The following is a 25,675-nucleotide window of genomic DNA, read 5'->3' on the forward strand; positions in this document are numbered from 1 at the left end:
GCATTTGCAATGCTGAACACGATTTGCACATTTCCCACGTTATGCAAGTCATCTATCTATTAAAACTTGCTTCTAAATTCAGTTTTTTTTCTTTGTTGCATTCCTTTTAATACTATCCTTATAACTATTCTAATTATTGAATAAGAATGCCCATAATTTCGGACAGAAAAAGTGGAAAATCACTTGCAGTTGGAGTGTCAACTAGGGGTACAGAAATAGTTAGTTCTCCCACAACCTTAAGCCTTATAAATTTTTTTTCCTCTAACTATTCTCTCTCTCTTCTGCCAGATAATGCTCATGTTTCTGGAAATCAACAATTTTATGCATTTCTGTGTGTTTTCATATACTGCCACTTTGTAAATAGATTTTTATCAGCTTGATATAAATTTCCTCAAAATATGTATCTTGAAACCATTTATTTGTGACATTACGAGAACTTGAAACTAATTTTCAAATTTCAGAAAAATCACTTGATGTGAAGTAATTATTAAAACAAATTATAAGCTGCTCTTGTACAGAAACATTCAGGTGGGACATATGAAGAAGACAGCACATCTAGACATCAACTTATCAATGCTATAAGCAGTGTCAATCATGCAATTCGGGTGTTCAACAGTTGAATACCACGTACCATACATGAGAGAGTTATGATGTCAATGAATGGTTTAATGGTGGATGTTTGGAAAAATTTATGTCAAGTTCCCAAATTTAATCAGCCATGTGACCTGCCTCCATGTTGATCTTCATGATGAATAAGATCCTAGTAGTAGCTTTTTCACTATTGATTTCATAAGTACGACTAACTGACACTTAGATAATTCTGAAGTAATATTTTAAAATACTAAGCAGATAAAACAATGTAATTAATAACTAATTCTTTACCTGTATTGTTGCAGCTAATTCAGCACCAAAGCCACATGTCAGTGGAGCTTCATGTGCAATAACCACACGGCCTGTTTTCTTCACAGACTGAAACAGGAAATTTTCAATTTCATTTGTTTTTAATGTCATCAGTAAGTCCTGTAACTAAAGAATGTCACAGGTAAGTGGAAGTCCATGCTACAATTCTAACAGCAAACATACATGAGTTCGAGTCTCGCTTCGGCACACAGTTTCAATATGCCAGGAAGTTTCACATCAGTGCACACTCCACTGCAGAATGAAAATCTCATTCTGGAAACATACACGTTCTATCGCCCCCACCTCCCGCCCCTGTGCAAATCTATCAACACATTATTCATACCATATTACATGCAAATTCATTATTTGATATTACATGCAAATTCATTATTTGAATGATAATTTTCAGTATGCTGATTACAATGGCACATTAGCTTTTCTGGAAACTAGGTTAATTAAAAGTAATGAATAACTGAAATTATCATAATGGTATGTAATGGCAGATATTGACTGAGCTAATTGGGAGCCTCGGATATTCTGACACCAACCATTAGGAAGTTAAGACTCCACATTTTAAAGTAACATATTTTCATTTTCCTGTAACTAATTAACTTAACAGATAATTGGTATTGAAACTAGATATCCCAAAACTACCATTTTTTGTGCAATTATACCTGTTTAATTCCCAAGGTTACCTCTATACTTATGTTGCCCTGAAATTTCTCAACAATTAAGCCACTAATTAAGAATTAGCACAATTTATCATAATTTCAAATATGGCAATTGTACTCAAACAGGTAATTCACAGCATAGGCATACATAACAGTTCTGTGAACTTTTTTACTTTATTAGCTAACAATTTATTATGTAAATTTTATTCCAGTAAAATTTCAACCACACAGTTTTATAAACAAATATACAGTTTCCAATGTTACAGAATATCTTTATAGCTCTTCCCTCCCAATAATAAGACTAACTTCCCTTTGTTAGTATCCACAATCACTTAGTAAAGTTGATGCAGCTGGATGCAAGTTTGTGTTTATTTTGATCAAGTTTTAGATCAAAGGATATAAGAGCCTGTTGGCCATCATATTTGGGAACAATATTTATGCATAGTTTCCCTTGTTGACAATGCATCTGTGTGAAATAACTGTGCAAACTTATTTGGTTCTTGGGAGCATAGACTGTGTTTAACAGACTTCACTTTGTAAATGCTTTTTTCAGTGCCACATGAAATGTTTATGGTGATCTTAATAACGCACACTGTTTAACTGTTTGCTTTTATAAATTTGAATTATCAAACGAGTTTCACAATAAGAGTTACCTTTGAAACTCATTGATTGGGTGGTCTAGCCTGGTTATCTTGATATACGAACAGAAACTTTAGTGAACTAGTCGTTGCCCTACTGGTCGACAAAAGTAATAAATGTGTATCCAAGTGCAACTAAAAAACAGTGCTGCTGCACCCATTATTGCATAACATTGTTCAATAACCCAGAAGTTTACAGTGTGGAGTCAACGAACTTGGGTGCTACTAAGAACAAAAATGCCATGAGGGTCAAACATGGTTAGTTCTGTTTCACATTTGGCTGCAACATGATGTTGCTTCCAAGCTACAAAAAATTTTGTATGGCACAATAAAGAGGAACTTCCAGAATAACAGGCAATAGACACTTCTGAAGTTTGTTAAAGTATTTTTTATTTTAACAAATATAACAATACAGTGATCTACAAATAAAAAAGATGACCTCTTTCATAAAAAATAACAAAATTCTGCATGGCAGTACCAATATTGCTTTACTGAAATAAATGTTGGACACTAATGAAACAATAGACCAGAAGAGCAGAAAGGACACAAATGAGATTTCTTAGAAATGTGGTGAACTATATCTAACTGGACAGAAATTGATTTGACAATATCAGAAGAAAGCCTAGTGGAGAAATAATAAAATGCAGAAGGGTCAGGATTCCACAGATTTTGTTAAACTATGAGTTGAAACATGGTTATGTCATGATGTCATATGATTTTTAACTCTAAATTCTCTTTTGTAATTCTTTTCCCAAATAAAATTTATGCACACACTTTCAGTATTCTACACAATGATTTTCACCTTCTACAGACTCACATTCTGGCAGTCAACACATCTTTCAAGTAAAATTCTGGATCTTCTATTTTAAATACAGTCCCTCTTAGAAAAGACATTGATAACATTAACAGTGACTTTTACGAGTACTGCACACAATTATATCCAGAAACATTATATGACCATTTCCAATAATATTATCCTGAGACTTGAATTTACAAACTAGCTTTTTTACCAACAGTTACGTTGTATATTGACATGAAATTCACTGCTGCAATATACTCTGTCAGAATTTTCCTATCTGTTTCATTTCTATAAGGTTTCTTTCTGTTGTTAGTAAGCCAGCAGTTGTCACTGAAATGTCATACACTATAAATATAGCCTCCCCTTATTGTTTCAGTGCATTTCATGCTTTGATTAAACCAATTCTGTAATTAATATTTTTGCAAGTTGCATGGGAAGAGAGAAGACGTCATCCATTCATCCCTAGTAATCATCCAAATACATGGGTTCGATATGTTTTTCCATCAATACTACGAATATGGCCAAAGAAGCATACTGTTCACCGTATGGAAATATTGCACTGTCCCTCCTTTTATCCCTCCCCAGCTTCCCATCATGACCAAAATTATTTAACTCATTGTATAACACATTGCAGCTTGTCATTTTCCAGCAGGAACATATAATTTATTCACTTGATGGCCAGAGCTAGCGGATATTCATGAGTGCAATCGCGTGCGCACATGCAGGCACGCGCGCACGCACATGCAGGCACGCGCGCACGCACACACACACACACACACACACACACACACACACACACACACTTGTAAAAACAAATAATGACACGAGCTGCACAGCATTCACTATGTAGTAGCAGTCAGTGTTGCTGGCTGCCATGCTGTGGATTGCCAGTTGAAATATGACCACCAACAAATGTTTGTTATTTAGAATTTATGATTTCTGGAAGGTTCTCAAAAATTGTTATGCCTGTCATATTTGCATAATCTGGAATATTCTGTGTTTGTATAAATAGCGGCAGTCTCTGTCCATGGCAGCACTCTCCATCTAGGAGGCAGTTCTCTTCTGTCTGTACACTGGCACTGATAATAAACGTACTTTCAGTGCTATGTGCTGTACTTTACTGATGACCCTGCTTTCAGAGTGACCACTGCTTGGTGGAGGTGCTGAGTATTCATAACACCTATATCCCTGGGCTCCAATTAGCCAACACCCACTGTGGCACTAAATACAGAGAGCAAAAAGTGATATTTTGATCCACGTGAACTGTAAGGGCAACAGCTTGCAAGTCAGTAACCAGGGATAGAGTACGAGAGTGTTGTCCACATTATTGACACACACAGTTAGCACTCCCTTGGGTGTCCCCAGTAGGGTCATCCTAGTGGTGGAGGGCATATCCCTGTAACACACTAGCACCGGTCTGTTTAAAATGTGTTTCTTGTGAACACAAGCACATGGGACATTCCTGGGCTAGGAGTTTCAGTTCCTCCACATGTGTGCTGTACCCACTGATGTTCCACTGTAGTATGAGAGGCCACTTTATTGGAGAGGTTCTTCTTTCACCCTTTTTCTCTGCTGGAGTGGGGATCCTGTGACAGATGGAGGCTTAGTCTGGGAAGTAGGCATTTTTCCCAGGCAGGCTTTACATTCCACTGTAGCCAAAACTGAAACTGTCATGTAGAATGAGATCTATATGACCTTACAATTTATGACCTGCTTTCTTCTTTGGTCAGCAATTTCCATTTGGTTTGACTGCTAGATGAACATCTGTGGCAGTGATAGTGCCAATGCTGGCCTGTTTACTAGAGTCTGCTTGTTGAGGTGCTGGAAAATCTATAAAGTCAGGAACTGTGGCCTTTCCTGATGTTATGGGGGAGCTATAGGCTTCATAATAAAGCACTGCCAGAACAGCACTTACATATGCAGGTGTTAGTGGTAAGCACAATGAACCTCTGTTGTGCAAAGGCATTGGCTTTCTGAGAGCTGAAGCACGTACAGGTCTCATTGTTTTATGGATATTTTTTGCCTTGCCTTATGGAATACGTTTTGTTGCTTTTATCTCCTGCATCTTCCATTCTTCAATGTAGACACTGCAGGGTACACCCCAGACACGAAGTTCCACACAGCAATTAACACACTTCAGAGAAGATGAGCTAACAAATCCTTAGTGGGTTTATTACATTTACAGCACATGGCGTGGCTTCTCTTTTACACTCTATATTGGTGCCCAAAACATTGATGTGTAAAACAGCGCATTGGGCTGGGTATAGAAAGCCCCACATTCAAGGAAATGAAATTGGTCTTTATGTGCTCTGTAAGTGTTATTCTTCTGAAAATAACAATAAAGGTATTGGATTTTACCAATTTGACATCTTCCCTTTTCGCACATCAATCACACCAAGCTTTGGCCCAATCATCCTACAGATTTCTTTGCGAAAACCTGTTCCAGCTCACATGCCCACTGGCAGTCATAAGGCACAGGTGGACAGACAAGCGACACACTGGCTGTCAAACTGCTAGGCCATAGTCTACACCATGCTACTTCACTGGTAGAGCACATGCAGAAAGGATTGGCCACATATCTCATGCATGTGCAGGATGTATGTAATTGGACCACCTGGCGAGAAGCTTCTCTTAGCTGCATTTGCCCACAGGTGAGCTGATGGGTGCCAAGGAGTTCCCGCACCCTATGGGGCAGAGTTAGAACAGCTTTATCTATAATATCCCTGCATAACACAACATCTTTGCTATAGTTTAGGGTACCATGTAGCTCTGTTTCGATGGCATATTCTCTAGGTCATTTAGCTGTTTTGAGGTTTGTTGCTTGTTCAGAACCAGATGTTTCAACTAAAAGTGCTTCATTCCTCATTCATTTAGCAGATTAAAAAACATTCTTTTTTGCAGCAACTATATGCTGAAATATTTAAATAATTCCTATAAAATGGGGACTGGCAATATGAGCCCTGTCGTTGAGTTGGGCACTGATACACACCAGCAGCGCACCTATTCCGCTGGGAGGTAATTTGACTTAGTTCAAGGGCTTCACCTCAATCCCAGGAAAAGCTTTGGAAACAAGGGTCCACCGAGAGTCCCACTTGCTAGGATAGATAGAAACTGTCTGAAAAGCTTGTAAGGGTGTCACAGGGTACGTTGTGCTGAGAAGTAACTGTCAAGAAAAAAAATTCAAAATGTTGGGCTGTTTCTGAGGTAATTAGCATTAAGTTAGCCAATCACTACGTTGCGTGCACAAATTCAAATGGGCCACCAGATATAATTCGTATCAGATGTTCTCATAACGTAGATGGTTCGATCCTTACTACTGTTCCATTTCAATTTTTCTGTTGCTTTCTTGTTAGGTTTTAGGAGACCAATTGAAGAACAACATTTGGTGACACTGTTTCTGGCGAGCCACTTGATTTGCATGCAAAATGACTTGATTGGTTAACTTCAATGCTAATTACTAATAAATGGCACAATGCACCAAATTTTTTTCTTAACAGTTATTTCTCACCATAGTCTGCTCTGTTTTTCAAGCTGTTTCTGACCACACTGTATAACTGAGGTGCTGCAAGTTTCTCTAGAGATTGCCTACTAGTGACTGTTCAACCTTAACAGCCATGCAGCCCATTGGCGTGCAGCATACTTTGGGATTGAAGTAAGTTTTTTTAAGGTTCATACCATCCTCACAATCTGGGCGGCTAAGCCAAGTTCCCTGTTCATCATGACATACAACATTCCATTGCTGTATTGTATGGTGGTTGCAGAAGCTTGCCCAAAGCTTACAGTTACAGAGGACTGGTGGCGCTTAACACTTAGCAGCTCAGGAAACCTGTGTTCGTCAAGGCTATATTCAACAAACGAATGCTGAGCTCCCGGAGCTGCTCATAATGTAGAACAAGCTGGGAGTACATGTGGCTTTATCAAAATTACCACAGATGCGGTGAGCATTACCCCCCCCCCCCACACACACAAGAATCCTTTAGTCATTTTTACTGGAAACTTCTGAAACAGCGCGTCGCTGCGTGTCGAGGAGGAGGAGGAGGAGGAGGAGGAGGAGGAATGCTGTGAGTTGTGCTGCGAACACTGTAGGAAACCAGTTGGCATCACTGGTTGCTGTGCTGCGTGTTGCCAATTCAAATCCAACATCAGGAAATATTTGTTATTTGGTTATCAATTCTGGAAGATTCTCAACCTTTCTTATGTCTGTAATATTTGCAGATTCTGGAATATTCTATGTGTGCATAAGTAAGAGCACTTTCCATCCAGGAGGCAACTCTGTTCTGCATGTATGTTGGTGTCCATAATGAATGTGCTTTCAGTGCTAAGTGTTGAACTTAACTGACAACCCTGATTTCATATTTGTTCTCACTTGTAGCTACAATGTGACAACATACATTACTAATGAAGGACTTACCTTGCTTACTGTGTCCACATCCCAAGGAAGAATGGAAACTAAGTCAATGACTTCACAGTTCACATTCATTGTTTTCTTTGCTATTTCAGCTGTCTCCCTCAGAACATGTATCTGAGTACCCCATCCAATTAGAGTCACTGCATCCCCTGGAATGCAATAACCACAAATCCAAACTTTAAAGATACTACACAAAACCATCAGTATATCAGTTACTAAGGCAAAACATCTCATTCAGAACAATTGAAACATTGCCCCTGTTTTTCTTTCAGTTGATACTGAAACAGACAAAAATATACTGGAAAGTATGGAGACTGTTTGGACCCTTTTAAAGAGAATGCACAACTTTGTTACTGTACATGAAAAGTGGATTTAATACTTTCTGCTAGAAGTAAACAGCAAACAGCCGTTTTGTTGCTCTCCCCAAGTGAGACCCAAAATAAAGGGAGGAAACAGTGGAGCATGTTAACAAACTTCCTTTTATTTCTTCTTCTCCTTCTTCCAAAGATGGGAGCCCCTCCATGCCTGCACTATAACAGTGCAGTAATGGTGACAACAGCACTAGAATGGTGACTACGTCACTTCTGCAATGGGTTAGTATTTCAACTGATTGGTCGGTCACTGGATGTAGGTCTGTGATGTTCTATATACATCTGGTTCACATCACCCACTGATTCAAGCCCATCGAAAGATAGCAGATAGAAATGTTTGAAGGATAATGGGTTACGAGCAGAGAGGGAGTAAGTGCCATGGCAAATAGCATGAGAAAAAAACCTCTGCTACAGTCAGGATGAGCATTAAGGGCAGTTGGTCAACTTGCTTGCCACCTGCGACAGATCATCCTGGTATCATGAAACTGATTTTTACTATTGTCATTGCTCATGTTCATCACAAAGATGTCAGTCAAATCACTGCGACAGAGCCATGCAGCATTATGTATACCTCTTGCTGAGCTCTTATCTGACTTTCCTAAGCACAGCAGCAGACCCGGGTTGACTGCGGTGTCTTTTCTGGCATTGCCCCTCTTTGGCTCAGCTACGAGCTATGCCTCCACCTCCCCCTCCCCACCTCCTCCCCATAGTGGTGGCAGAGCTTGACTGGTGCGACTTCGCTGTCTGCTGAGACATTAAGCTGCTACTTCTTCCTGTGTCACATATTCTGTGAGAAGTTGTCAGACGCTACAGGCAACTGTGCGATGTCCCACAGTATTTCACTGTGGACATCACTCGTCATGCCCTGTTGCCACTGATGGATTTTGGCCGCCATTTGAGCCTCCCACAGTGGGGCGACTGTGGCAGCTGGTGTCTTCATAACTGGCTGGGCAGCAAAGATGAAGACAAGCATCTCTTAGTTGGCAGTGCTCTCGCTCTCCTTCCACTCTATGGATGGAGTGGTGGTGGGGGAAGGCTCCCCTTCTGTTCTACACTGTGTGTAAGTACTGCACACAGTTGCCAGCAGGTCACCTACATTCTGCACCCAGCGCATCTATGAAAGCAGCCCCTTCTCCCACTACGGCAGCTGTGCAGCTCGCAGTTACCCTCTCAGCAATTGCAAACAATGTGGTGTGCTTGTCGGACACAGGCAGTGCCTGCCGCCTTGCTACTTGCTACTGGGCCTCCCCACCACTGTTACTGGTGAGATATTCCAGCTGTTTGTGGTCAGTGGAAGGCACTGCTGTTGTCGACCTGTTTCTCAGTTGTGCTGTCTATCGAGTCCATAGGCTGCTGCCATTTTCCACTTCATCAGCATATCTTCTGCGCTGGAGCCATGGTCTCTTGTCTGAGACTCGCTTGTGGCCCAAGAAGGCCTGGCTGCCATGCCAGATGGCAACAAATGGCCCACTACAGCAGGTGTAATTCTGTGCCGTTTCTTTTCTTCTGTCACAGGTGTGGCCATTGTGCTCATGTGAGCACTTGACACACCTTAGTGCACTGTGACACTTCTTAGCCACATGGCCCTTACCTTGGCAGAAGGATTGAGGTTTAGGACCCAGGTCTGGAGGGAAAACTTCTACTCTGATGAGGAAGCCCAGGAGCTTCCACAGCTTGAACATTTAGTCAGAGTTTCCTGCTGTTTGAGCAATGATGGTAAACAGTGGTGGTCTCTTCTTAATTGTCTGGTTGTGTCTCTTGATTGTTACATCTTCAAAGCAAGCACATAGCAACCCTTTCTAGATTAGCTTTTCGCCGCAAATCCAAGGCAACTCCCAGAGGCATGTCTAGGTTGCCTTCTCTCACTGCGTTGGTGGGGAGTTGTTCTTAATGGATGGTGCCATGGTGCGAGCAGCCGTAACACTTTAATGTCATGAATTACAACAACTCACTGCCTGCAGCTCGAGCACGGCATCTGAGTCAACAGATCACTGAATTCGAGCATGCAGCAGTCAACCATCTTGTCGTACAGCTCTCTCCATCCTACACCTCTGCACTGGGTGTGTGCAGAAGGGACATGTGTACAATCAGCTGTCTTCTTGTGTCAATCGGCAAGCTTGTTGAGGAGCACTACCGACAACTGGTTAACTGAGTCAGCTTTCCCTTATCTGGCCCCTTCCCTCCGCCCATACTTCAGTGCTAAAATGACAAATTTTCCTTTCATCATAAGAATGGCATTAACAACAAGTTTGTGAACACCACAGTGTGAGCATGCCTTCTCAGCTCAGCAGTGGAGTGTGGTACAGCTGTTGGTGCACTCACTATGGCTACTCAGACTGAACTCAAACTTTATCAGCAGTTCTCCCAAGTCTATTGCACAGTTGAGTTTATATACTGCTCTTTGTAGTCAATGTTTCAGAAGACTGGTACATGAGATTTAGAAACTTGATCTATATCATAATCTTTGCCCAAAGGCAAAATATAGGTTTCAGTTTCTGCACAGAAATCAATGGGAAGTTTAAAACATAGCTTCAGTGATTCTTGTAATATGTCACACCTTCCCTGGATGTGACATACCACTTTCGGTTTAGGCGGCAGCAGTAGCAGTGGAGAGTATATAATGCATGTTGGAGGGGAGGCAGAAAACAGGGCAGTCATTACCATAATGTGGAAAGAGTGTGTGATTTATCCAAGTTCCAAAAGGGCATGATCATTAGCTTTCAGGCCAAAGATGGAAGCATTTCTAAAAAGGCTATGTTTTTAAACTATTCGAGTGGCACCATGTTTCAAGTATACAATGCATGGCAAAACCAATGCTGAGCAACTGTGGTGCACTAATGCTGACTGCTGTTCATAGGTGAGATGAAGGTTGGAATTTGCGCACCAATACCGCAACTGGTGGCCTTTCCAGATGAATAATGGTGTGTACGATGTGAGATGTATGAAACAGACACATTGCAACAATTGTCGGATGGGGACCAGGCCGGACGACATTCCCTTGGTGATCTCTTCATTCTGGAAGGCACAATGGATCAACAGAAGTATGCATCTATCCTTGGGGATCATGTCCACCCCTACGTGAAGTTTGGTTTCCATCAACACGATGGCACCTACCAGCAGGATGATGCAATATGCCACACAGCTCACACTGTACATGTGTGGTTCGAAGAGCACCAGCATCAGTTAACTATAATCCCTTGGCTACCAAACTATCCAGATTAAAAACTAATCAAGAGTCTGTGGGACCACCTCAATCATGCTGTACGTGATGTGGATCCTGAACCAAGAAACCTAGCACAGCTGACCACAGCACTGGAGTCAGCATGGCTCCACATCCATGTTGGTACCTTCCAGAACCTCATTGACACTCTTCTTGCATGTCCCACAGCAGTCTGTGCTGCAGAAGGTCGTTATTCAGGCCTTTGACAGGTGGTCACATTAATGAGACTGGACAGTGTATATTGGTGCAAAGTACATTAATTATTTTCCTGTTTAAAATTTTTATACCTTTGTTAAAAAACAGACAGATGAAGTTTGATTTGTGGGGCGCTCAACTGCTCTGTCATCAGAGCCTGTATAAAGTCCTAATTTTTTCCACAGTCCGATTTTTTTTTTCTTCGTTGTCCAATCTAGTCTCTTGTCGTGAATGATGATTTAGTTTAAACTAAAAATAATGTGTCCTTGTACCATTTTGAAAGAGAATGGATTATGAACCCTTCTTCTACCAAGAACCTACGATCATCGGAATGATTTCCATGGCGTGTTGGGAAACTGGCTAACACTACATCTGAAAGATGATGATAAGACAGCACAATGGCTGTATGACTTACTACCACAGAGATAAGTGGAAGTATCTCAATCACAGCTTCCCACAGAGGTGGTTAGAATGCAGAGGATGCACTAATGTAATGCCTGCCTAGATCTCCTGACTTAACCCACTGTGAGTTCTTCCTGTGGGACTTTCTGAAGGATATCTTGTCTATGCAACTATTTCCCACATATCTTGATCTTCACCTGTAGCTCGGGTGATTTACAACATGTCTAGCGGAATGGTGCCACCATAATGTTTATAAAATGTTGTATGTTTTCAATCTTCACACAGATTTGCAAATATAAGGAGCAGTCAAGTGAAAATAAGACAGATGGAAAAAGTAACTAAGCCATATACTATCTCAAAATTAACTGCCATACCTGTTAATACATTTATCTTGCAAGGCAGTCAATGTCTTCATGGGAGAATGTTTGCAATTGCCTACGCAACCATAACTGTACCCAGGAATGCTGTTCTTTGTCCAAAGTAAATTGACGGCCATGAAAATCTTTCTTCGGGGCATCAAAAATATGTGAATTACATGGGGAGAGATGTGGACTGTATGGAGGATGTGTATGGGCTTCCCAGCCAAACTTCTGCAAGATGTGGGCCTGCCCACAAGTTGCCAAGGTTGTTTTGTCTACAATGGAGAAGTTTTGCTGGGAAGCCCTTACACATCCTCCAAGAAAGACATCTGTAACCATCGATTTGCATCAAACAAAGAGTATATTCTGTGACATCAAACAAAGAGTATATTCTGTGATACCATCATCGTTCTGTAGGCAACCAAAAACATTTGTCAATGAAGGCACTGACTGTCTTCGCTCACAATGGGATAAATGTATCAACAGTTATAATGATTACTTTAGAGTTTACTTACATTTTTCCCAATTGTCTTGTTTCCATGAGACTGCTCCTTATAAATACAAGTACTGAAATTATGTAAGACACATTTATGGTAAAATATAACTTGTCACTTAGAGTGAAACTACGCTATGACAAATGGCACACAATCATGTAATTACTTCTGAAAGACGAGTTATTTATCAAGTAGCGGATGGCAAATGGGCTGTAGTGATGGTAACGAACTAATTCTGTAAACTTTTGTTATGCAGAGAGTAACAGATTAGAATGCCCCCATGAACCATGGACCTTGCCGCTGGTGGGGAGGCTTGCGTGCCTCAGCGATACAGATGGCCGTACCGTAGGTGCAACCACAACGGAAGGGTATCTGTTGAGAGGCCAGACAAACATGTGGTTCCTGAAGAGGGGCAGCAGCCTTTTCAGTAGTTGCAGGGGCAACAGTCTGGATGATTGACTGATCTGGCCTTGTAACATTAACCAAAACGGCCTTGCTGTGCTGGTACTGCGAACGGCTGAAAGCAAGGGGAAACTACAGCCGTAATTTTTCCCGAGGACATGCAGCTCTACTGTATGATTAAATGATGATGGCGTCCTCTTGGGTAAAATATTCCGGAGGTAAAATAGTCCCCCATTCGGATCTCCGGGTGGGGACTACTCAGGAGGACGTCATTATCAGGAGAAAGAAAACTGGCGTTCTACGGATCGGAGCGTGGAATGTCAGATCCCTTAATCGGGCAGGTAGGTTAGAAAATTTAAAAAGGGAAATGGATAGGTTAAAGTTAGATATAGTGGGATTTAGTGAAGTTCGGTGGCAGGAGGAACAAGACTTTTGGTCAGGTGATTACAGGGTTATAAATACAAAATCAAATAGGGGTAATGCAGGAGTAGGTTTAATAATGAATAAAAAAATAGGAGTGCGGGTTAGCTACTACAAACAGCATAGTGAACGCATTATTGTGGCCAAGATAGACACAAAGCCCATGCCTACTACAGTAGTACAAGTTTATATGCCAACTACCTCTGCAGATGATGAAGAAATAGATGAAATGTATGACGAGATTAAAGAAATTATTCAGGTAGTGAAAGGAGACGAAAATTTAATAGTCATGGGTGACTGGAATTCGTCAGTAGGAAAAGGGAGAGAAGGAAACATAGTAGGTGAATATGGATTGGGGGGAAGGAATGAAAGAGGAAGCCGCCTTGTAGAATTTTGCACAGAGCATAACTTAATCATAGCCAACACTTGGTTCAAGAATCATAAAAGAAGGTTGTATACCTGGAAGAATCCTGGAGATACTAGTAGGTATCAGATAGATTATATAATGGTAAGACAGAGATTTAGGAACCAGGTTTTAAATTGTAAGACATTTCCTGGGGCAGATGTGGATTCTGACCACAATCTATTGGTTATGAACTGTAGATTGAAACTGAAGAAACTGCAAAAAGGTGGGAATTTAAGGAGATGGGACCTGGATAAACTGAAAGAACCAGAGGTTGTAGAGAGTTTCAGGGAGAGCATAAGGGAACAATTGACAGGAATGGGGGAAAGAAATACAGTAGAAGAAGAATGGGTAGCTCTGAGGGATGAAGTAGTGAAGGCAGCAGAGGATCAAGTAGGTAGAAATCCTTGGGTAACAGAAGAAATATTGAATTTAATTGATGAAAGGAGAAAATACAAAAATGCAGTAAATGAAGCAGGCAAAAAGGAATACAGACGTCTCAAAAATGATATTGACAGGAAGTGCAAAATGGCTAAGCAGGGATGGCTAGAGGACAAATGTAAGGATGTAGAGGCTTGTCTCACTAGGGGTAAGATAGATACTGCCTACAGGAAAATTAAAGAGACCTTTGGAGAGAAGAGAACCACTTGTATGAATATCAAGAGCTCAGATGGCAACCCAGTTCTAAGCAAAGAAGGGAAGGCAGAAAGGTGGAAGGAGTATATAGAGGGTTTATACAAGGGCGATGTACTTGAGGACAATATTATGGAAATGGAAGAGGATGTAGATGAAGACGAAATGGGAGATAAGATACTGCGTGAAGAGTTTGACAGAGCACTGAAAGAGCTGAGTCGAAACAAGGCCCCGGGAGTAGACAACATTCCATTTGAACTACTGATGGCCTCGGGAGAGCCAGTCATGACAAAACTCTACCATCTGGTGAGCACGATGTATGAGACAGGCGAAATACCCTCAGACTTCAAGAAGAATATAATAATTCCAATCCCAAAGAAAGCAGGTGTTGACAGATGTGAAAATTACCGAACTATCAGTTTAATAAGTCACAGCTGCAAAATACTAACGCGAATTCTTTACAGACGAATGGAAAAACTGGTAGAAGCCGACCTCGGGGAAGATCAGTTTGGATTCCGTAGAAATGTTGGAACACGTGAGGCAATACTGACCTTACGACTTATCTTGGAAGAAAGATTAAGAAAAGGCAAACCTACGTTTCTAGCATTTGTAGACTTAGAGAAAGCTTTTGACAATGTTGACTGGAATACTCTCTTTCAAATTCTAAAGGTGGCAGGGGTATAATACAGGGAGCGAAAGGCTATTTACAGTTTGTACAGAAACCAGATGGCAGTTATAAGAGTCGAGGGGCATGAAAGGGAAGCAGTGGTTGGGAAAGGAGTAAGACAGGGTTGTAGCCTCTCCCCGATGTTATTCAATCTGTATATTGAGCAAGCAGTAAAGGAAACAAAAGAAAAATTCGGAGTAGGTATTAAAATTCATGGAGAAGAAGTAAAAACTTTGAGGTTCGCCGATGACATTGTAATTCTGTCAGAGACAGCAAAGGACTTGGAAGAGCAGTTGAACGGAATGGACAGTGTCTTGAAAGGAGGATATAAGATGAACATCAACAAAAGCAAAACGAGGATAATGGAATGTAGTCAAATTAAGTTGGGTGATGCTGAGGGAATTAGATTAGGAAATGAGACACTTAAAGTAGTAAAGGAGTTTTGCTATTTAGGGAGTAAAATAACCGATGATGGTCGAAGTAGAGAGGATATAAAATGTAGACTGGCAATGGCAAGGAAAGCGTTTCTCAAGAAAAGGAATTTGTTAACATCGAGTATAGATTTAAGTGTCAGGAAGTCGTTTCTGAAAGTATTTGTATGGAGTGTAGCCGTGTATGGAAGTGAAACATGGACGATAACTAGTTTGGACAAGAAGAGAATAGAAGCTTTCGAAATGTGGTGCTACAGAAGAATGCTGAAGATTAGATGGGTAGATCACGTAACTAATGAGGAGGTATTGAACAGGTTTGGGGAGAAGAGAAGTTTGTGGCACAACTTGACTAGAAGAAGGGATCGGTTGGTAGGACATGTCCTGAGGCATCAAGGGATCACCAATTTAGTATTGGAGGGCAGCGTGGAGGGTAAAAATCGTAGGGGGAGACCAAGAGATGAATACACTAAGCAGATTCAGAAGGATGTAGGTTGCAGTAGATACTGGGAGATAAAGAAGCTTGCACAGGATAGAGTAGCATGGAGAGCTGCATCAAACCAGTCTCAGGACTGAAGACCACAACAACAACATGGCAACTGATTAATTCTTCCCATATTCATCTAGTGAGGAAAAAAATTGTATTTGAAGGAAGTATAATTGACTCTGACGGAAACTTTCAGACACATCCAGGCAAATTCCTTCTGTGAAACACGACTCATCCAACCGAACTGATTTCTTATGTTTCTCCATAGTCCAGGTTGTATGACTTCCACAGCACATTTTTCTGTTACAAACATTTGCAACACTGGTAAGTGGTGTTGGAACTCCAGCTTGCCACGAAATTCCCTGCGTCTGGAGCTCTCTTTATGTTATTTTGGGGCTGAAAGGCTCGCAAGTGTGACATTCAGTTCTGCAGTGACTTTTGCAGTTGTTGTCTTCTTATTTTTCATCATGGTCTTCTTGAATGACCATCTGGCATGATTACACGAAACACAATTTCGTCCATGTTGTGACTTTGCAGATGATGTTTTTCCACTTTTTGGGATATAGTATAAATCTTTGATACAGTGCCTCTTGAAATACCAAACACTTCGGCTACCTTGGCTACAGATGCACCTACCATACGAGCACCAACAATTTTCCTATGTTCGAATTCACTTAGCTCTGACATAATGCACTTGCAACTCCACAGAACACTTGCAACGGATTGAGGACACTGGGCATGGGCTGTTTTTGGTCAAATACTGCAGTGCAGCCTGCAGGCTTGGCTAGCACATTCATTTATGTCCAAGCATGCACTTCTCTGGTGTTTCCACATTTTTGTCCAACCCCTGTATGTATATGGTACCAAAATGATCATGGGAGATGCTTTATAATTAAAAGCAAAACATGACTGGTAAAAAATATTCTTCAACTGCAGTAATATTAAGACAGAAAACTCAGTAACAATTTATATTTTTAATTTCTTTGTATCACACACACGCATAATTTTTTTATACAACAACTAAATGGAGATAACAAGATTAGATGCTGACATTTCCCTTTTGGGGAAAAAATGGTGTGCATAGGAGCTTGATATTGCACTCATTTCCAAACAGAGTCAGTGAGGTACATGTTATGAAGCAGTTGTCAAACTCAGAAGTAATAAGTTTTCTTCTGCTGTAGAATGTTGCTGATTTTATGCTTGAATATAGATCTACAAATTTTGAGTAAACGTGATGAGGTTAAATTGCATTCAAGAGTTCACCAGACTGAATATATGTCTCGAGGCAATCCATTTGAAATTACATACCTTTATATACAAAATAAGCAATGATCAAAGTGAAATACAAATTGCAAATACTTTTATTGATGATTTCGCAACTGCAATACCATCTTGAGCAGGAATCACTAAGTTTTACAATGATGAGCAGAAACTATCATTAGGTGTTACCTAAACAAATAAACAAAATGTACCAAGATTATATGAAATGACAGTTTCTTAGAATACTGCTCTGTTTAGCAACTTAATTAGGCAATGTGATATGTAACACATCAATCACGAGAAAGTAAAGGATTAACTAAAAACATATTTAAATATGTGTCAACGATGACATATCATTCCCCATCCCCAAGTAACTAACCTTCCACCACAATATCTGCCTTCCCCAGAGGAAGCAGGTACTCATCAACCAGCACATCTTCAACTGCTGACCGATATAGCACCTTGGGTTCCAGAAAGATGCATGGATCATTGTCTCTTATGCAGGACGCCAACAAACCTTTAGCCTTCGCTGCTCCCCGTGGCACCACCACCTAGCAGAAAGAGAACGAAAGTGAAAAGAGAGAGAGAGACAGACAGACAGACAGACAGAGCAAGCGAGCGAGCGAGAGACAGAGAGAGAGAGATATTTAGTCCACCCAATACCCACATAAGCAAGGAATTTGGATAGGGTAAGATGTGAGAAGATATGCACAGGACATGACATGCCAGATTCTGTGATAACTTAAGTTCATTTCCTGTGTGCTCACACTCTACACATTATCAGAGGATAGATCAGTATTCTACGATGTGATACTGACATAATATGGACATGTCAACTAAACTAACTTTTTTGCTACACGATTAAACCTGACCTCAACATTTGAGTGGCAACCCATAGTAATAATAATAACAATAAATAGAGCCTGCCTTTTATGTAATTACATATTCTGTTTCTTTACATGTAGTTATAAGAAAGACTAAAATTATGGTGAATTATACCGAAAGGATCCTTATTTCAAAGTTTTAAGTTACATATTTTGAGATATAATACATATTTCACACTATATTACATAATTTTTCATATTTTATTATTATTGTGGGTTTATTACAAATTTTATAAGTCCTATACATTTTCATTACATAGCAAAACAGGAAAAAATTAAGTTTTATTATTGAGTTTCTCAGACTGTCGTCTATCCCATAACCTCAAATCTAAATTGCACCAGTCCAATACAGACAACAATGAATTGTTTTAAATGCTTTCCTGCTTTCCTTTCTTGCTCTCAACACTTCACAATGTGTGACAGTCATTATTTGCATGTAAATTAACCATAGCTCCGATTGCGTTTTCATTGTCATCAAACATGGATTTCTACTGACAGTGCTTTACCCACTGATGATGACAAAGTTCTCTGTCAAACTTGTGATAAACGTGGAGGATGTACAATGAAATTTCAAATTAAACAACATTTACAAAGTAATCTACATATTAGGTGTAAACAACGGAATTCTTCAAAGAAACAGATTCCACTTAACACAGTTGCAGGGGCAGCCTATATCATCTAACAGTGAATTTTACAAAGAACTGTGTTTTGTACTGGGCAGGGAACATACCCTGAAACAAACTTCGGGCATCTGAATTTAAACATTTCTTACAGAAATATTGCAACTGTAACATTCCTGATGAGTCCACTCTCATAAAGAATTATCTAGATTCCTGCTATGCTGACATATTAGAAAACAATTGGGCTGACGTTGGTACATCACCTATACGGATTTCTGCTGATGTAACGATAGGCCATGTCATCACTAATCTAACTGTGAGTGAGTTGGACTCTGAGGCTGCATCTAAATCCTATTTAATTTATTGTAAAACAAATTTGGAGGCAACAAATAGTACAATAATTGCTAGATTCATTAATCATGGACTTTCAGTACTATGATCAGATGGCATCAATGGACATATTTATGTACACAGATTAGTTCCATACATGGTGAAAGCAAGGAAATCATTTAATACATTTTATCCGAACTTAATGCATGTTACAAGCATGGCTCATGCAGTCCAACGAATGACAAGGAGAGTTAAACATCTATTCCCAGAAGATACATATCAGCAATGAAGGTTTTCCTGAAATGTCCTTTTCGTGTAAAATGCTACAAGGAGCGACTATATGATGTACCTCTGCCTCCTGAGTCATTGACAAGAAGGTGCACAACATGGATTGAAACTGTGATTTTCTACCATAAGCACTTCGAAGCTGTGAAGTCAATGATGGAGAACACTACTTCTGATCCTGCACTGTCTGTGAGTGAATCCTTGTCAGCATTCAACAGTTCTGAAGCACTCAGTTCAGTTTCATACGTCAAAAGTCACTTCAGCTGGTTTACAGACACTATCAAGAAACTGGAGGCTTCAAGTATGCCTCTCCGAGAGACTGTGAGAATAACAGAAGATGCAGTTCAGGTCTGTGTTATTCCAGGTAAAGTGGGTGGTGTACAAAACCCACTGAGAATATTACTCCTAGCATAATCTCTCTGTATAAATATGCGCCATTGACTTCTTACAAAGTTGAGTGATCTTTCTCTACTTATAGAAATATACAGTGGAACCTTGCTTAACAAGCATCTCCCGTAACACACAATTTGCATAACGAACAAAACAAACTGTAAAAAAAGGACTCGTTTAATGAGTGATGAAAATTTAGTGTGATGTCACCAGCCATTCATGCACAGTGGGTGAAATGTTGAACAATATATTAGCAGCGGTACATGGAAAATGTCTTTAGTATGTACTGCAGTCTGGGTTTAGCGCTCTTCCTGCTACTGTCTTCATGCAGCTTGTGATCACAAAGTTTTCTAAACTTGTGTTCACACAATGTCTTTTTTTTTTTGTTTAGTAATGTCCAAAAAATAAAGCTGCAAGAAGACAACCACAAGAGAAAGAAAATGACATTAGGAATGAAACTTAAAATCATTGAAAATCATGAACGTGGTGTGAGTGTTGCTGATTTAGCATGCACAAACAATCTGTCTACATCAACTATTTGCACTACCCTTAAGAACAAGGACAAGGTTAAGGAGATAGATGCTTCACAGAGTGTGACAAGAGTATCTAAACGACGGTTTCATATTCTGGACAATGTCGAGAGGTTGCTCCTTATAAATGAATAGCAATTGTAAGGCGACACTATTAACATCATTTGTGAGAAGGCAAGAATGATTTTCACTGACCTCGTTAAGAAGATGCCAGGATCATCAGTGGCCAAAGAGGTGTTTAAGGGAAGCTGTGGGTGGTTCAAGAAATTTAAGGAAGAACCAGCATGCATAGTGCTGTGAGGCACAGCGAAGCAGCCAGCTCTGACACAAAGGCAGCAGAGAACTTCATCAGCAACTTCAAGATGCTCGTAGATTCTGTGGGTTATCTGCCACAACAGGTTTTAATTGCGACGAGACAGGTCTATTCTGGAAAAAGATGTCGAAGCATACCTTTATAACAGCAGAGGAGAATGCATTGCTTGGTTACAAGCCAATGAAAGACCGTCCCACACTGCTATTCCGTGCCAATGCAAGTGGCAATTTGAAAATTATCAACTGCTGCTTGTTTATCATTCAGAAACTCTACAAGCCTTCAAGAAGTGTAAAGTACAGAAGATTTTTTATGATTGGATCAATGAAGTGCTTGGTTCTTTGGTGAGAAAATATTTGCTTGAGATGAATCTGCCACTCCATGACTTGCTTGTCATGGACAACGCTCCTGCCCATTCTTCAGGCCTACAAGACCACCTCCTTGAAGAATTTCAGAAATATCACTTCAACATTGTTGTCTGCATCAAGATGATCAAAAAGGCATGGGAAGGGATTACCAAGATAACTCTCACTTCTGCTTGGAAGAAGCTTTTGCTGGAGTGCATTGTTGAATGTGACACTCAGGCATTTGAGTTAGTACCTATGGAGCCCCTAGCCAACAAGATTGTGTCTTTGACAAAGACAAAGCATGGGACTAGAAGTGGATAACAATGATATCGATGAGCTTGTGAAAGATCACAACCAAGAAATGATCACTGAAGAGCTTATGGAGTTACAGTACATTTAACAGCAGAAGTTGTGGAGAGGTATTCTTCAGAGGAGGAGGATAGCAAAGCAGAAATCTTCTGGCGCAATAAGAGAAATGCTGAATGCATGGAAATCAGTTGGACTGTACATTGAAAATCATCACTCTGATATAGCAGTGGCAATGTGCGCTGCAAATTTATTTGATGATAATGCTATGTCGCATTTTCGCCAAGTCTTGAATTGTTGGCAGAAACAAATGACTATAGATAGCTTCCTGGCCAAAAAGAATTAGTTGTGTATCGTGAATAATAAATAGAGTACTTAATATTGTACATATAATTTTCTTTGAATAAATGGCATGAACAGGATAAAACTTCTAGTACTTTTTCTGCGTGGAGCACATTACTGTATTTTATATTAATTTATATAGTATAAATTGTTTCACTTAATGAATGTTTCACACTATGAGTAAGATTCTGGGACAAATTATACAAGGTTGCACTGTACTATCGGACAAAGACCATGTATGGTAACAGAACATTTGGAAAACTACAAGGTGTACAACTTTGCTTCCGCCGTTTGCCGATAGGTGGCAACAACGGTAAGTAGCGGTCGAAAGAAACAGATAGCAGACGTCAGGCAGTTAGCTTGGACCTCAGTCAACATAAGCTCATTCAAACATTAGTCGATTTGTCTCTGCATCATAAAGTTGTTTTGGATTGAAAATGTCAGTTTACGAGCCTAATTCTCGTCATTTGCGGGAGGTGTTACTGTTTTATTTCAATATGAAGAAAACAGCGGCCGAGTCTCATCGAATGCTCTAAAGTAGGTATGGTAAGGACGCTATTAGTGACAGAATGTGTCTCGAGTGGTTTCAATGCTTCAAGAACGGTGATTTTAACGTCGTAGACCAGCATAGTGGTGGAAGAGAGAATGTTTTCAAAGATGCAGAATTGGAGACATTGCTGAGTGAAGACTCGCATCAAACTCAAGAAGAATTGGCATGATTAGTGGGTGTGACACAGCAAGCCATTTCAAATCATCTCAAGGCTATGGGCATGATTCAGAAAGAACTTGGGTCCCGTGTGAGCTGAAACCAAGAGACGTTGAATGGCGTTTGTGAACAGTTGCTTCAGAAGCAAAACCGGAAGGGATTTCTGCATCGCATTGTGACTGGGGACAAAAATGGGTTCATTACGATAACCCAAAATGCAAAAAATCATGAGGATATCCCGGCCATGCTCTCACGTCGACGGCCAAACCGAATATTCATGGCTCCCAGATCATGTTATGCATTTGGTGGGACCAGCTCAGTGTCGTGTACTATGAGGTGTTAAAACCAAGTGAAACAATCACAGGTGCTCGTTATTGAACACAATTAATGTGTTTGAGCAGAGCATTAAAAGACAAACAGCCTCAGTACAGCAAGAGGCACGATAAAGTGATTTTGCAGCATGACAACACTTGACCCCACGTTGCAAAAGAGGTCAAAATTTACTTGGAAATGTTAAAATGGGAAGTCATACCCCACCCGCCATATTCTCCAGACATTGCTCCCTCTGATTATCATCTTTTTAGATCAGTGGCACATGGCTTGGCTGACCAACACTTCCTATCTCATGAAGAAGTCACAAATTGGATCGATTCATGGATTGCTTCAAAAGATGAACAATTTTTTCGACACAGGTTTCGTACACTGCCCGAAAGACGGGAGAAAGTAGTGACCAGTGATGGAAAATACTTTGAATGATACATGTGTAACCAATTTGTTTCATTAAAGCCTCAAATGTTGGGGAAAAAAATTATGGAAGCAAAGTTGCACACTTTATATATTATAATTAACTGTGCAGTCTGTTACAGTGTGACTTACATACTTGAATAGGAGACACTTATACTTCAGTTCTTTGTAACAGAGGTGAACGGATTAAGAATTAATGCAGATAGTCGACTAGTCTATCTGTGAACTTACACTTTTCCAGGGGGGGGGGAAGTTTTTTTTACATATAACTGCTTCTTATATGTTTGTTTATATATTTCAACAATTTTGGTTTCATATTTAAGTACATATTTCTTAGTTTGATATTACCTAAGCTGGGCTATAATAAAAAAAATAATAATAGTTTGCATTATTACAAACTACAGATGGCTCCAAAATGCAAAATGAGAACTAATGAGGAGATCTATAAAAATATACAGAAAATATCAGAAGTAATGGTTGAAAAGAAGATCAATATTTTTTGGAAACCTCTACTGAATGAATGAGAACAGGCTCACGACACAAATATTCCTGTATTTCTGGAAGAAGAAATTGACAATAGCACGGATTACAGACATAAGGAAAGAACTAGAAAGAAACGATATCAAAGAATCAGAAATAACAGACAGAAACCTTTTTAAGAATAAAATACTAAATTTAGAAACCTTCAATATAGAAGAAATAAGAAATCGGGAACAACATGGACAGAAGAAAGGAAAAGATAACATGGGGAGAAGATGAAGGAGTACTTAAAAACTATAAACAACAATGAAAAAAGAGGAACTGAAGTTTTTTCGTGAGCCTAGGTGGTAAATATGAAAACAGTAATAAACTGATCATGATGGTTCAAAAAACCTAGATCTGTGAGGTTGGACTTGAAACTGGTTTGCAACACCAAACATTAGTCAAAACCAATAAAATTGGATAGCAAACAAGAACCATTCAGTGAACCATTTTCCACAGCCTTTATGGCACTTGCATGAACTTCCAGAATTCAATAAACATGATTTTCTCGCAATTTCTAGTGACCTCATAGCTGTGAATGTTCCTCAATATGTCCTCAAAAAATAGAAATTTTCAATTAATATATTGGCCTGACAAGTTTGGGAATCTGGAAACTTCACAATAATTGATTTGATCTAGAAAATAAAAGTTTTTTTTTTTTTTTTTTTTTTTTTTTTCAGGAGTTAAAAATCTTTCACAGAGTATAGCCTATACTAGTTGCCTCAGTAAATGCTCATGAAGATTATATCTTACTGGAGGAAATCAGTACATCTTATGTTTCGACTCCTCTGTTGGCCAAAAGAAATAAAATTTTAATTCACTGCCTTTAATGAAAAAAAAAATTTACTACTGAAACATGTTGTAGGTGGGCTTGAATCTGGGTCTGAGCTAGATGTTGCAGTTGCTAAGAGACTGGACTTTTATAGGAAAAAAGGCTTGCAGATAATAACCCTTATTTGGGTATAAATTTCCTTCAAGTTTTTTAGATCAGTTCGGCCAAATGCTGGGATGGTTCTAATGATAAAGCCACAGCTAATTCCTTTTCCTGTTCTCCAACTTTAATTAATGTACTGACCGTTGCTATCTTACAACATTAACTGACCTCCTTTTCTTGAAACCTCTATCTCCAGGTCATACAAGTAAACTTCCATCAAGGTTCACTCACCACTAAATCGACACAGCAGAAATTTTTGGAAATTTGTGGTAAGGTCTTATGGGACCAAACTGATGCGGTCATCGGTCCCTCGACACAGCAGACAGTTGGCCTCAAGCTCCATTTTGATACACATTTTATGTCTGGAAGGTTCAACACCACTCTAATGTGAAATTATGAATATTGGAAGAGTTTCTATAATTCTGAATGTTTAACTTATAGCTAAACTACATGCTATATGAGGTCTGTAACCGTGAAGCACATGTGATTGGCAAATAAATATTTCCTTGAAATCAATTAATAATAGTTCATGTTTCACACCTAAATCTGGCATTCCATGTCCAACATAACATTTGGAACACAAAAATCCAAAGAATATAAGTACTACTGTGTTGGAACGTTATTAATGAAAAATTTGATTGCTTTTGATGAAATATCAAAAATCATTGAAATTAAGTTCACCCAAAACCATTCAGCACTTATAAGAAATTAGAGTTTTCTCATTGTCAGAAGCAATCAATATAAATAAATGTTAAAGTAATCTTACCTTAAGCCTGTGTACTCGTTTTATTTCACAGATATCTTCCATCGTCCAAAGTTGTCACAGATGTGACGCAATAAATGCAACAACATATATTTAATATGGAAGTTAATTTCTCAGTCTCTTTGTTTCAAATCACAAACATTGCTATTTAGAATCATCCTACGATATGTAGCATCATCAGTAGCAGCTTACACTATCAACTAGTAGTGCTTTTACATAGTAATCACTGACCTCTTAATTCCCGCTGGACGTATTCCCTTCCTCCAACCACTTTATCCACAATTTGTTTTGCCCATTCTAAGCCTGCCATCAGTGTGAATGTCCCTACTTAGAGGGGGGAAAAAGATCTTTCAAACAAACTATCCCAGAATTTGCCTTAAGCGATTTACGGAAATCAAGGAAAACGTAAATCGCGATGGCCGAACGCAGATCACTCTCCTGATTGCGAGTCCAGTGTGCTAATCACTGTGCCACCTCACTTGATCAACAATGTTATCAATGAGAA

At 39.6% G+C, this 25,675-nt stretch overlaps 1 protein-coding gene across 2 annotated transcripts in view; it reads right to left on the reverse strand.

Moving 5' to 3' along the window:
- LOC126175389 (2-oxoisovalerate dehydrogenase subunit beta, mitochondrial) overlaps positions 1-25,675 on the reverse strand; it is a 421,798-nt gene that overhangs the window by 13,122 nt on the left and 383,001 nt on the right. For both annotated transcript variants that reach the window (XM_049922170.1, XM_049922171.1), the window contains 3 exons: positions 17,537-17,708; positions 7,420-7,565; positions 883-969 (listed from right to left, as the gene is read on the reverse strand). In XM_049922170.1, coding sequence (XP_049778127.1) covers positions 883-969; positions 7,420-7,565; positions 17,537-17,708 — 405 coding nt within the window. The remainder of the gene's footprint in view (positions 1-882; positions 970-7,419; positions 7,566-17,536; positions 17,709-25,675) is intronic.

This window comes from Schistocerca cancellata, chromosome 3 (assembly GCF_023864275.1).
Source record: "Schistocerca cancellata isolate TAMUIC-IGC-003103 chromosome 3, iqSchCanc2.1, whole genome shotgun sequence".
In the NCBI taxonomy this organism is placed as follows: Eukaryota; Metazoa; Arthropoda; class Insecta; order Orthoptera; family Acrididae; genus Schistocerca; species Schistocerca cancellata.